This window comes from Rutidosis leptorrhynchoides, chromosome 6, assembly GCF_046630445.1.
Source record: "Rutidosis leptorrhynchoides isolate AG116_Rl617_1_P2 chromosome 6, CSIRO_AGI_Rlap_v1, whole genome shotgun sequence".
In the NCBI taxonomy this organism is placed as follows: domain Eukaryota; kingdom Viridiplantae; phylum Streptophyta; class Magnoliopsida; order Asterales; family Asteraceae; genus Rutidosis; species Rutidosis leptorrhynchoides.
In genome coordinates, this window is record NC_092338.1 from 36,574,761 (window position 1) to 36,589,939 (window position 15,179).

The 15,179-nt window shown below is 33.3% G+C and overlaps 1 protein-coding gene across 1 annotated transcript; it reads right to left on the reverse strand.

Moving 5' to 3' along the window:
- Positions 1 to 284: 284 nt before the first annotated feature.
- On the reverse strand, positions 285 to 9,697 carry LOC139851942 (DNA (cytosine-5)-methyltransferase 1B-like). Its single transcript, XM_071841137.1, has 12 exons — positions 9,648 to 9,697; positions 5,715 to 7,380; positions 3,826 to 5,320; positions 3,538 to 3,702; positions 3,136 to 3,340; positions 2,943 to 3,054; positions 2,696 to 2,843; positions 2,296 to 2,493; positions 1,918 to 2,196; positions 1,295 to 1,456; positions 998 to 1,216; positions 285 to 652 (listed from the first exon to the last, which is right to left on the reverse strand). Exons 2-12 carry the CDS (start codon positions 7,376 to 7,378, stop codon positions 506 to 508), a joined length of 4,794 nt encoding a protein of 1,597 aa, XP_071697238.1. The 5' UTR covers positions 7,379 to 7,380; positions 9,648 to 9,697; the 3' UTR covers positions 285 to 505.
- Between the last annotated feature and the right edge of the window lie 5,482 nt (positions 9,698 to 15,179).

Sequence of the window (15,179 nt, forward strand, 5' to 3'; positions counted from 1 at the left end):
TAATAATAATAATAATAATAATAATAATAATAATAATAATAATAATAATAATAATAATAATAATAATAATAATAATAATAACTTCCCACTAATTTTTTGTAAGTTTTAAAACTTTTAAGTTAATATAATTTCCATTTCCATAATAATAATAATAATAATAATAATAATAATAATAATAATAATAATAATAATAATAATAATAATAATAATAATAATAATAATAATAATAATAATAATAATAATAATAATAATAATAATAATAATAATAATAATAATAATAATAATAATAATGCAATTAATAAAGTTCATAAATTTAGGAAATTTGAGTTTCACAAGTGCTTAGAATCCATGATTACATGATCAGCATAGGGCTTAAATCTACTTGGTTCTATTTACACATTTGACTCATGCTTCGGGTAGCCATGAAACCCATAAGTACATGGGCTAGCTTCCAAAGCAACAGTCAGTCAAGTTAAACTGACCAGCAGCGAAACACAAATAAGGCTCAGTTGGCTAACTGTTTCTGTTTTGCTTCGATTGCTTCCTTGAGTTTCCTACCCAATGCATATGCTAATGGAGGAGGCACTGCATTTCCAATCTGCTTGTGCTTATGCTGAATGTTGCCAGAAAACTTGTAGCCATCTGGGAAACCCTGCACACACATAATTAAAAAATAATTTAAAAAAAAAAGAAAAGGCTAAACCTAGTGCACCCATCTAGGTTCATTGGCTATGTTTTGTAATAATTGAGATCCTTGCATTTTGCAAACTAGCTAGTGCAACGTTATGGTTTTTGTAATCAAAATAACACACAAAATTTTAAAAGCACGAGCAGGCCAAAGTACCAAACCCATATACCCATTTTTACCCATAATAAAAGATGACATGTTTGAACCTGTGTAGCACAAAGTTACACATGATGCATAAAGTCAATAAGTAAATAATATAATAATAATAATAATAATAATAATAATAATAATAATAATACGTATATATACCTGAGATCGAGCACATTCACGAACGGTGAGAATGCGGTCCTGGTCAGGGTGGAAACACATGCCAACCTTACCCATAGGTTGAGGATCAGTAATAGAAGTTGGAAAATTTCCCTCCCAGTCAAGCCGTCCAAACAGACCTTTCCACTGGTTATGCCTTTTGGCAGTGTTTGGTAAACACCATGGTATAAGGTCCACCATTTGCCCAGTTGACAACTTAACCTGCAATAATTTCATTCAATTTAAACATTAGACAACAATCAAAATATCCTTCCTTATAATGACCAATCAATTTCATACCTTTTCTGCAGGGAGGTCTCGCCAGTCAGCACCGGGGCATTTAGGAATTCTTTGACACCTAATCACATTCAACTCGTTCATTTCTTTTGATATATGGTCTGTTAGTGAACACGTGTCTCCCCTGATTCTCTTTTGAAACCATGAGATGGCCTCGTTCTTGTACTGTACACAACAAATACAATACAATTTAGTAAGATACATCAAATGGGGTGGTGGACAAATAACAAAAATGACACAAGTGACTATTAATTATTAATTAATGGGTCAAACTCAGACTAGTCTGGGTGACTTGCAACATGTTCTTATTAGGTCAAAGTTGTCGACATGTTCTTATTAGGTCAATGTTATCAAATGTCCATTTTAGTTGGTCAAAGTCAAATTTAATAGTTTGAGGCCGGATTTATTAGTTTCAAATTGGTTAAAGATAGTCAGATACAGTCAAAGCTGGTCAACACCTGACTAGTCTGAGTTGGCAATCTAGTCCCTAATGGGTAGCAACTTTTACAACCTTCCCATAGTATGTATTTTTAAAGTGTAAAACCTCAGAACACGACTTACTAATTTACTAGTGAAATTATTTCTTACTTGTAATCACTATTATTCAAGAAATAATCATTAATTACCTCCATAGTTGTTGCAGAAGCTCCATTTCCAACAGGGGGAAGATCACCAATTGTATCTCTAACAGTTATTGCACGAAACGGGGCACCAGATGCAGTACTTCTAACAGCACCATATTGGGTATTATCGTTCAGTGTGACCCGAAGTTGAGGACTAGCAAAAACATGCATAGGTTCGGGCCACTCGGGCAATATTTCTTCAGGAGAGGCTGCCCATATGAATGCACGTTTACGTGATTGAGATACACCAAAAGCCCCAGCCTCCAGTATTCCAAATCTCACCTACAATTCATTAAAAAAATATTGCATTGCATCATTAGTATAATGTTTATGTTTATTATTTTTTAAAAACTTGTGCATTACATTTGGATCAGAACTTACCTGATAACCCATTTCGAGCAGTGATGCAAGTGCTAAACGAAACGTTTGGCCCTTGTTGAAGGACACGAAGTTCCTAACATTTTCTAATAAGAAAAATTTGGGGCGGAAGTACTCAGCAAACGATAAAAATGCTAATATCATTTCACACTGAACCTTACTCCAGGTACTTTGATTGAACCTGTTCATGCCAGAAAACCCCTGCAAATAGCATGTTAATTATAGTTAGGACCCGATCTTTGAAAACTTAGTCAGATGAAACTGTCTAACAAGTTGAAAATTCGCGTAGTGTATTTATAATGCATACAGCCTACAGAATCACTTAGGCCCATTGACCAGAACACTCAACCCCCTATCTTTGGCCCATTTGGTCTTAATTTTAGAATTTGGTTTGAATTGGCACCTGGCATGGAGGGCCACCATTAATGAAATCGACTTGTCCGGGTCGAGGAAGATTTTTGATCATGTCATCATCAAGCTTCGCAGCCATTTCTTCAGCCTCGGAAGTCGAAATACAGTCATCTGTGTCCCCGCATGCTGTCATAATAGCCCTGTAATCCAAGGTTTATCAAAAACATAAAATTACTACATATTTTTTTTTTCAAAGAATTGGATATTATTATGTAAATAAATACAAGAAGTTGTAGAACCTTAGTATGACATTGCAATTTTGCACAAATGTGAGTGCATCAGGATGATTAAGTTTGAATGCATCTCCAGCAGGTTGTTCATATTCAATAGCCCATTTGGTTACCGATGCCCCTGTAAATAAACATAAAAAAAGTCACAGCCTTTTAATGGAAGAAAATAGATGGGCAATTGGGCCAAGAGTATTTTAGTTACCAGCTTTTTGTAGGCCTTCAGATAAGCCACCGCACCCAGCAAAAATATCTAATGTGACTAAACGATTCTTCAGACCCGAATTTTCTTGATTGTCGGTCATTTCAATATCTTGTTCTCCTTCTTTAGACTTCCCTTTTCTCTTTCTAATTGCAGCTTCATTGACCATGCTTTCTTTCGGAGGACTAAGCTTGATGTTAACAGGTAACTGTTCAAAAAAGGTGAATTACAACTGTCAAAAATGACAAATAAAATCACAAAGACAACTTACTTCTTATAATGTTATTTGCATCAAGTTGGGAACTTGAACCATTTTACAGTTTTACTTTAATAACATTAAGCATCTAATTAAAACAGACATATTACAATAATAATTATAATTATGTCAAGAACTAAAGACATTACCTGCTTTAGAGAACCCTTATCTGGATCATAAAGACGTTCACAAAAGAAGACATGCTCAACAACATACGTGCCATCCAAAGAAGAGACGTCTTTCTTTCTTTTAACTTCACATTTTCCTTCTAAGGCTGAAACTGGCAACTTATGCACTTCTTCACAGTAATATAACTTAAAAAATTACAATTAAAAATAAGAATCAGTATATCAATCACATCACAAGATTAACAACCTGGAAAAAAAAAGTTTATTAACCTGATAAAGAGAAATCACAAAAACATAGATAAACAGTACCTCTTGAATGTCAGACAGGTATGCTTTGTCTGCAGACAAATCCTCAGGTCTATAAAATCTTCTGACTTCAACCATTACTGATTCTGGGTCGACCCGTTTTACATTTTTGGAGGATTCAATCCGCATCAACTGGCAAACAACGAACGGTTTCAGGCCTACATTCCTCCCACCTTTAAAAGTTCCATTACTCTTATCATCTGAATCAAAATGATAAGGACCAACATACAGAAAATCATCAAGATTATACTCATTTCCCATGTACTTAAACCCTGTCTTGGATTCATTCACCTCAAAAACCTCACTTTTTTCCTCATCTTCCACAACTTTACAAGAATCACAAATCCCATTTCCGATTCCCATTTTATCAGTTTTTAGAGCAAAGAAAGCACCTCTTTGAGGCCAATATAAACTCTTACAATAATACTCAACCGGTAACCCTTTATTTTTCCTTTCTTCAGCCTTTGCTCTATCCAATTTTTCAAACTCTGCATTAGCTTTTCGATGTTCATGACCCCATGGCAATGTTCTTATATTCACCACCACAGATTGTATAGAATCATCAAGTTCAAGATCCACACAATCATTGGTCAAAAACAACTCTCTTTCATTTGCTATGTTGCCAAGAACAGTTTCACAGCCTTTCAACATCAATCGGCCATGAACAAATTTTCTAGAATCAGAGTCTTCAAATAAGTATTCTACAAAATAAATAGAATCATCAACCATCACTGAACTACCTAAAGCAACCACCTTTTCTCTAACAACTGCCTCCTTATAAAGAGTCTTTTCACCAGATAACTTCCCAACTGCTGACCCGACCCACCTGATGTCAGTTTTCGACCCACGGGTTTTCTTTTCCTTGGATGCAGGTGGCAGTTTGGGTGATACTTGTACAGCAACTGTGTTTTCTTCTTCAGGTTCTTCACAATCTTCCTGCTCGTTTTCTTCTTGTTCATCTTCCTCTTCATCTTTTTTCACATCAACAGAATCACCCTCTTTTACCTCTTCAGGTGAGTAATTTGAATAAAACTCACCCCAGATCCTGTTTATGAATCGTGTTGTGGTTGCAGGCATTGCCTTACGTTTCGATACAACGGGCCCCAGTCCAGCTCGTGGATTCAGATTTGATTCTTTTGTCAAGATTTTCTTTTTCTTCACTAACCACTTGGTGTGATGTCTTTCCTCCATTTTATCTTCAAGACCCGACACAAAAGCACACTTTCTTATTGTTTCATCTGGAAACTCTGCAAATTGTTGCAAGATAATTTGACCATGCACCACTACAAACCTCTCCACGATTGCAGGGTTTGAAGATACATGAGCAGGGTGGTTCTTTTCAAATTCAGATAATCTCTTTATGACTTCAGCAAATGACAACTTTGATGCACGTGTTTGCTCTTTCAGCAACGTGATAATTGCTATAGCAAGCCTTGCAGTCTTAAGTACTGTATTATACCAAGGGGCATACTGCTTTGAAGGCTTTCCTAGTCTGTACCTGAAACCAAACAAAAGACAAGTATATTAAAAAAAAAAAAGTTCCAGAAACTATTAGATGATCTACATTGAAAGTGGCAAGATGAGTGGGTAGGGCAAACTGGGTAATGCAGCAAAACAGATTCTTTTGGTCGATTACATAAGGTAATTAAAGGTATATTATAATTTAAAAAAAATATGTTGCAGTACTTAGCCAAATCTATGAACAAATAAAACATTAAGACATTTGCATAGATTAAAATTACATGCACCTGTTCACTTTTTAGCTAAAAAATACCCATACCCATTTGAGATAAACCAGAACCCAACTTGGCCTGCTTTAAAATGACCATCTTTAGATACTATACACCAAAATAGATTTAAAAAAATGAACAGAAATAACAATTAGAACTCACCAGGCCATATCAGTTCGGATTGAAATAAAAACCATTGATGATCCAAATTCAATCATCCACTCCTTTATAGCACTCAAGTAAATAGGGATGCCATCTTCATTTAGTGCACTAGATGAACCTGATGCACTACCGGCTTCATCATCCAAACAGAACCCACTTCCATCATCAGCAGTCATTACACCCGAACCAAACACAGTGACATCAATATCAGCACATGGCTTCATAGGAAGAAGCTCAAGCGAAATCAATCTTGAGTCACAGTTATAAAGTGACCAGTTGTGAAGCATGCTTCTTGGTAGTTGATCCGGGTCATCTGTTTCGAAATCATCAAAGATTACATACTCATCTGCTTCATCTTGTAGAGTATTTTTGTAATACGCAGGGAGTGGATAATCATTTGCTATTTCATCTTCGTTTATCTGAACATAAAACTTGCTCGATGAATTGGCGTGCCTTTGGCGTTTTGTCTGCTTCATTGACTGCCAGTTTTCATTTTCTTGCAAAACCCGAGCCAACTTCATGTCTTCATCTTCAACAGCACCAGGTGCATGCCCATTTGACTGATTGACTTTTTCTCCATCCCCAATCTTTAAGGTTCCATTCTTTGATCCTACAACTGGAACATTTACACACTCTTGATGTTTTTTGCTTTCGTCCCTTAGTGATTCAAGAACCGGCATTTCAACAAAGGGCTTATCGGTACTATTAGGTGCATCATCTAGCCCGACAAGTTGCTCATAAATAAACCCGCCCCACGAAATGATCAAATCCCGAATCGACACTCCGTTTGGGAAATTCTTACTCCCTCTCATTGAGCGAACAAGTGCAGCAAGTAATTCATCGAGGCTTAAATCCGGGTTGCCCCCAGAAGACTTTGACAATAGTTTGTAAACTTCAACACATGCATGGGCTTTTTCGTAAAAAAGCCCGAAAAGCTTTTTGTATGTTGCAGCGGGCTTAACACAGTCATAATCAGCTAGCTCTGTGGAGACCCAAATGACCGGTGACCCGTCTTCATAACCAGATATTGACCAGTCTTCAATTCGCCCAAATCCTTCACACCGAACCCCTGTTGACTTTTCTTTGTCAGAAGTTGTTTCGAGTGGTAATATTTGGCCAGAGATGAATATATCATCCACTTCGAGCATTTCAACGGGTTGTGGGTTCCCATCAGCATCATGAAGTATGAAATCTGAGAGTCTTCTATTGGGTCGTGGGTCATCTGGGCCAGGTACCATACTTAGAGCAGCTATTTCTTCTTCAACTACTTTGACTTTTTTATTCTCAATTGTTGCAGACTTTTCAGACAAGCGGACTGGTTTGGTTTTGAAACTTGAACAAGAGGCAGCCCGTTTCGGCATTTTTCTTGAAACAGGGGAAGCCTCAGCATTGTCCGGCTTTACTCTCTTTTGCTTAGATTTGGTTTCAACTGTAACATCAGACACCTCAGTCGTGGCTTTGACTTTTTTACCTGGTTTAACATCAGACAACTCAGTTGTGTCTTTGCCTTTTTTACCTTGCTTAACATCAGACACCTCAGTTGTGGCTTTGACTTTTTTACCTTTCTTACCATCAGACACCTCATTTGTGGCTTTGACTTTTTTACCTTGCTTAACATCAGACACCTCATTTGTAGCTTTGACTTTTTTACCTTTCTTTTTCATATCTGAAATACAAAAGTTAAGCTCGAGAAGTTAGAAAAATTACAAGATATTTGAAACATGTAAAGGAATTCAGTACTTAAACAGATGATGAATGCAGTTTCAGGATGTAGAGAATACAAACAAAAAATATAAATTAAAGCCTACTGTTGTTTAAGGCATTTGAGAAAAAACTAATTATCAAGATTCATGTTATGGTCAAAATAAACTAGTATTAACATTCAAGTACTGAAAACATATTTCTGATGAATTACAAGTGTTATTTCTCCATTGCAAGGAAAGGGTCGTATTATATACGCCTAGAACTTCGCTCATCTTTTTAATGAGAAAATCACTACTCGTTTTCGTAGAAAATAAATGAACACAAAATCAACATAAAAGTCAGTTTTTATATACCGACAAAAGTACAAAAGAGTTGACGGTATTTCCCGATTAGATAAAGAAACGTCATCAAACGCTCTTCTATTTAATTGACCTAAAAAACATAATGATTGTCCCACAAGCCCTTTGTCAAAATCAAGACCTTAATTATCATTGTCCGGGGTGGAATAGTCTCAAGCCGAAAATCGTCATCAATTGCCTAAGCACATCTCTGACTCAATTATCAAGACCTTAATAACTTAGCAATGTATTGACCCAACCCAAGTTAACAAATAATAAAAACTGCAATGTGACAACTTTAATCATATAATATATAATATCGTTAAGATAATAAAATTGTTGCAAAATGTACCTACAAAGCAATTACAATTCACTCACTCTCAATTTATTATTTTACATATGAAGCATCTTGTGATAAATTGAAGATGAGATGACAAACTAAAGAGATTATAAAATGCTTCCAACTTTACTAAAATTGGACACCTAGTGTTAATAGCTTATAGTTGCATGTATCTCAAAGTACATAACCAAAAACTATAGTTTTGAAATTATAACATTATATATTTAATATTTTTATGGTTACAGAACCAACATTTTCCTATATATATTCGTATTTCCTATTGTTCAGCAGCTATTAAAACATATGATGATTTTAGCTAGTATTCATATAGTTATGTTACACAATACAGAATATACACTATATTTGAGATCATGCTTGAAATGACTCCACACACAAACACAATAAGTAAAGAAGTTCACAAGAAACATGTGTCCCTATTCTATGTTACAGTTACACGATAGTTACTTAATAACCCTAACAAATAAATTTAAAAATAATTGCAGACCCCATAAGTAAAAACGTACATATATGATTAGTTTTGCAGTTTACAGATCTGTTAATTCAAAAAAAGATTTCAAATTGAACAATATCAACTATCGACAATATAACCATATATGTCTACAGCAAACAACACAGATTTATTAACACCCAAGTATAAAAATCTAGCTATATGTTAGATGCAAAAGTAAACAAGCAAAATTAAGATTCACCTGCCCATTCGATCTAAATCAAAGTAAAATTAAAATGCCAATTATGAATTGAGTAATGCAAGTCACCCATAATCATTATGTTCAATCCATTCATGGAAAGAAAAACATGAGAATGTTGACTAAAGATGGCAACAAACTAATATGAACAATATATAGTTCGTCATCAAAACGATAGACCAATATAGCAACAATATGTATCAGGCAATTAATACTTCCATCCAAGCATGAACAGGTAAATAAAGAGAAACATTCAAATTAACTACAACATAAAATACAAGTGACACAACTCTATTAGAAACTAGAGTTTACTCAGCTTTCTTTGACTTTCTTTCATTTCCTTCATTAAACAAAGCTCGTAAACTAAATCTAAAAATATTTTTTCCCTTTCCTCACATAGAAAAACTCAAAAACACATTAATTTTGATACCAACATGTAGCAAATTTATGTAGATAAAATACTCCGTTCATTCAACAACTTAAGCCCTCTTCCATAGGTTATAATGTTCACAATAAATTACTTTATTAAAAGTGTTAATATGTTATAATCGAAAGCCTTTGTCTATTCCAACCTAAAACATTCATCAATTAACCATTTGAAAAATGTTTACCTAAAACATACAAGTACAATATAATAAGCACCAGGGCCATCTCTGAGTTTTGGGAGGCCCTTGAAAAAATCTAATTAAACGTTGAAAGACAATTACTATATATCTAGGCAATATTATACAGTATTTTTATCTCCGAGTCTGAAATAAGCTCTCATTGTACATATATATGTCATCAGATTAATTGAAAATCGATTTCAATAAAAAGTTCATACAAAAAACATACTGAAAAATACCTTAAGTGATCTACGATTTAATCTCTTTCAAATCGTGCTTAGATTTTGACGCTAAACGCACCAGTAATGTTTAGTTAATTTTATGAAGAAAAAAATAAGGAGTAAATAAATACATAAATAAATATCACTCTTATTTTCTCTCTCTAAATCTAACACCTTCTCTCACTATACATCACTTTTACTCCGTATTAACCAATGACAATCATTACACTCTTAAATTAAATTAAAATAAATATTAATATGAGAAATTAGATGAAACGAAAATGTATATGCATGCAATAACAGCGAAAAATTAAATAAAAGTGAGAAATTAAGCAGATCTGACCTGTTGGTTTAGCAGCAGCACTTTCTTCAGATTCTAGTAACCTAGCTGTCCCCATTTTTATCAAAACCCTAAAAATTGATATGACAAATTCCGGCGATAAATTTGATTGAACACGATTTGAAAAAATGAAGGTGGAATGTGTTTTATAGAAATCGGGATTGAAAAAAGCGGGGAATGAATTGAGGAATTTGTTAAAGCGGTATGTTTGAAATTTTAACAGAGAAAAAACATGGCGGGAAAATCAACAAATTGGGGAAATTATCCCGCCTTCACACACAAACCATTAATAGTACATATAGTCTGATACACTCTGGTTCCGAAAAAGGTAAATATAAATAAACCCTAAATTAAAACATTTACTTATTACTTATACTACGTCGATTTTGACCTTTAAAAGTCAAACCTGTATATATAAGTATGGATTTTTTTTTTTAAGATTAATATAGTTTTAGAATTTTAATACGGAGTATAATTTTTTTTTCTCTACAATTTAATAGTCATCACTATAAAGTCGTAATAACCTTCATATATAACAAGTTTATACATGTTAACGACAGTTGTTGTTTAAAATAATTATTAAAACAACAACAAAATTCAATCTCACAAAAGTAGTGTATGTATGAGGTAAGATGTAAATAATCATTTTCGTATCCTAAGTACGTCATTTCTTCACTCAGAGTGAAACACGTCAAAAGTAGAGAAACTCATCTTCCCAATGTTTTATGGATAGAGAGATTATTTCTAAATTGACCTCCGATCAATAAGTAGAATAAAAAAATGAGAGACGACGTAAAAATTATATAATCAAATTTTCATGAATTTTAAATCTGCGTGGAGTTCAATTTAGGCTTTAGCGGTTATCAAGATGCCAATAAATCAACGCTTGATGTTGACTCGATTAATAAAGTCATTTTAAAATAATTATTATGACACGTAAATAAATAAATCGAAGATAATACAAACTGTAAGTTTGGAATTACCATTATGCCTCTATCGATATCTGATATGGATACGACATCACCCGACCTATATCTGATCTGTTGCCACCGCTAATCGCGTGTAACAAACTCATACATTGAGGGCATGAGAACCTAAATTCAATCCATTTATTTGCATCAAGCATTATTACCATTACCATTACCATTATCATTACCATTACCACTACCACTAATACTATTTGTGATGACATTGTGAACGGTAGACATACTTGGTTGGGTAAACTCAGCCCGATTGATCCTATCCGACCTGTCTTTTTTTTTCATTACTTTTTTACCACTTATTTTCTACTTTTTTTATTCTTTTTGTTTTTTTTTCATTCCTCTACTTTTTAAACGTTTAGTTAACTAACCGTTTTCAGGTTTTTTTTTTAATGTGAAATTAATCGACCGTTAATAAAAAACCCGGTAATGAAGTTATATTATAACTTTTTTTTATTACTACCTTTTTTTCCTTTCTTTATTTTTTTTATCGTTGACCTGTCCAAGCATTAACCATTTTGTTTTAAACGTTAATTAATCAAACATTAACTGATGAAAATACCGCACAACGAAGCGTAGGCTCTTTATACTCGTTAGCTTACAAGAAGCCCACAACTTAAGATACTTCAAAATCAAAATAGAACTACATAGTTAACATGGGAGTGGGTAAATAAATTTTTTACCATAGATAATCGGGTGTGGCAAGAGCTTTAATTAGGCCGCTTTCACTTTAAACAGGGGGCGGAGTCAGGATTTCGGATGGTTGGTGTAATGACCCGTCAAAATCGTTATTGACGCGGCACGTTAATCATTGATTCCACAGTGAGGTTTTGACCTCTATATGATACGTTTTGATAAAATATTGCATTCATTAAAATAAGTGACTTTCTAAACATAGAAAGTTATAAACATGTGGGCGAGTGCTTAAGTATAAGCAAATCTCCAAAATACATAAGTCTTTATTTTACAGGTTGACATCACAGTCAATTTATTTATTACACAACGTGGTTTTGTTTTGAATGCAATAAACTTTATACAAAGCATGAGAGACTCCATGCAGGCAACAAGCACATCACAGCGGAAGCAGTCTAAGGACCTGAGAATAAAAACATGCTAAAAATGTCAACACGAATGTTGGTGAGTTATAGGTTTAATTGCTCGAGTCATAAATATATAAAGATGGACCACAAGATTTCTTCAAAAGTTTATTAATAGATTCTACATAACAGAGCACCCTGGTAACTAAACTTAACGCTATAATGATAATTACCCTATTCGTTTTAATACACGCAAACCAACGTGTCATAAACTCAAATAACATACGTCCGTTAAAAGGGTAGCGCTCTAGCTCGGACGGGGATGTCAAGCCCTATGGATCCATATACAATTATTCGCGCTCACCAGTCCATATCCTATGTACTGGCAGCTACTAGTTACCAAAGCTAAGGGATTTTCGGTTTAACTCAGTGTAGAATTAAGTATGTACTTGTGTCCATTGCATTTAAAATAAATTGCATGTATTCTCAGCCCAAAAATATTTAAAGTATTTAAAAGGGGAGACTATAAACTCACTGTTCAATATTGAGGTTCAATATTGTAGGCAGACGTAACGATAGTGGATGATTGTATGGTTGATCTTGGATTCAAGAACAATACCCCGAACAATACCCAATATTTTCTTAGTTTAAAACGGTTTGAAACCCGAATTAAAACACTCGTTTACTTGCTTACAGTACCCTACTAATATTAATTTGAAAATTAAACTAGAAAATTATACAGAGTAAATTTATTTATGTATGTGTGTGTCTCTTCGAAAAGAACTGAAACATATATATATATATATATATATATATATATATATATATATATATATATATATATATATATATATATATATATATATATATATATATGTATATATATATATGTATATATATATATGTATATATATATATGTATGTATATGTGTGTGTATATATATATATATATATATATATATATATATATATATATATATATATATATATATATATATATATATATATATATATATATATATGCAAATTCGTTTAGTGAAATATAATATATAAATATGAATTTAAAACGTGCACAAACATAGCAGCCATCTTTTTGTCTTGTTCCATCTCCCACTTTAGCATAATTTACGGAGTATGTAACAATATAGATATATATAATATATCATAATAATAATGATGATAAGGATGATGATCACATGGTATACAGTTTTCAAAAAGCTATCTAAAAGTTAACATAATCGAATATATATTTATAATATAATATAATAATATTATAATAATATAATAATAATTTAAATATATTAATAATATAATATAATAATATAATACGTAAAAACATGTTAAACAATGAAGCCGCCTCAATTTTTGGTATTTTATGCCGACGAATTACGCGTTTCGCGTAAAGATTACAAATTCTGCGTAATCTTTTAAAACATTACGCGTTTCACGTAGATAGGTACGCGGTCCGCATATGGTGTCTTCATGAAAGTTGTAGATTTATGAGTTACGGTCGTCTGGACACCGGAATCACCCTTTTTCGAGTTAGTATGATTTAGTTATGATTTTTCTCGTGCAAGTGCGCAGGTTTAGTGATTTCCATCATTTTAACTTGAAATCTTGAAACGAAATGTTGTAGCCTTTTGTTGCTCATTAGAAATCTTTATTTTATATTTAATAATATTTAAGTGAGACTAATTTTATACACACACGTCAGCTTGCATGATCAAATGTCTAACTACTTTAAATTTTGTCCTCGTCCAATTTCGAATCTATATAGATATGCATGTTTATCAAAAGTGAAAAATAGAAAGTCCCACATTTTTATCCAAATACAATCTTGCCATTTTCAATTATATATATATCGAGTTATTTATATAACATATACAATTAAATTATTTATTTAAATCGTTATATATATATATATATATATATATATATATATATATATATATATATATATATTTATTTATTTATTTATATATCCATTTATAAATCGTTGTTCGTGAATCGTCGGAAATGATAAAAGGGTAATTGAACGTGTAAACTAGTTCAAAACATTTTAAGACTCAACATAATAGGTCCGTTTATCGTGTCGGAAACATTCTATCCTGTAATTAATTTATTAATGTGAAATTTTCTGAGTCATCAGAGTACCTCCCCATTAAAGAAAATTTCGTCCCGAAATTTTGAGTAGTACCTGTCGATATCAGTGAACAAATGTGGATACTTTTGCTTCATTTGATCTTCACGTTCCCAAGTAAACTTGGGTCCTCGTCTAGCGTTTCAACGAACTCTAACTATCGGTATTTTATTTTGTTTTAATTGTTTGACCTCACGGTCCATGATTTCAACCGGTTCTTCGATAAAATGGAGTTTATCATTGATTCGTATTTCGTCAAGAGGAATTACGACATCCTCTTCAGCTAAACATTTATTCAAATTTGACACGTGAAATATGTCGTGAACACCACTAAGTTCTTGCGGTAGCTTTAATCGATAAGCAACTGTTCCAATTCTTTCGGTGATTTCAAATGGTCCTACATACCTAGGACTTAGCTTTCCTCGTTTACCGAATCGTACAACGCCTTTCCAGGGTGACACTTTCAACATGACTTTGTCGCCCACTTGAAATTCTAGCGGTTTTCTTCCTTTGTTAGCATAACTCTTTTGACGACTCATGGCCGTTTTCAATCGTTGTTGTATTTGAAAGATCTTTTCGGTAGTTTCATGAATAATTTCTGGTCCAGTAAGTTGTCTTTCTCCTACTTCACTCCAACAAATAGGAGATCTGCACTTTCTACTGTAAAGTGCTTCAAATGGTGCTGCGTTAATGCTCGTATGATAGCTGTTATTGTATGAAAATTCTGCCAAAGGTAAGTGTCGATCCCAACCGGTTCCAAAGTCAATCACGCATGCCCGTAACATGTCTTCCAATGTTTGTATTGTTCTTTCACTTTGACCATCTGTCTGTGGGTGATAAGCGGTGCTCATATCTAATCGAGTTCCCAATGCTTTTTGTAATGACTTCCAAAAATGTGATACGAATCGGGTGTCACGATCAGATATAATGGAGATAGGTACACCATGTCTGAAAACTATTTCCTTCAAATATAAGCGTGCTAATCTCTCCATACTGTCTGTCTCCTTTATTGGTATAAAGTGAGCTGACTTAGTGAGGCGATCAACTATCACC

What these genes read in the sequence shown, in the direction of transcription:
- LOC139851942 (XM_071841137.1), bottom strand. Translation starts at nt 7,378, where the DNA reads ATGAAAAAGAAAGGTAAAAAAGTCAAAGCTACAAATGAGGTGTCTGAT. An exon ending in ATCCGAACTGATATGGCCTG is followed by an intron (nt 5,321 to 5,714) that starts GTGAGTTCTAAT and finishes GTTTGGTTTCAG; the next exon opens with GTACAGACTAGGAAAGCCTT. An exon ending in TGCTCGAAATGGGTTATCAG is followed by an intron (nt 2,197 to 2,295) that starts GTAAGTTCTGAT and finishes AATGAATTGTAG; the next exon opens with GTGAGATTTGGAATACTGGA.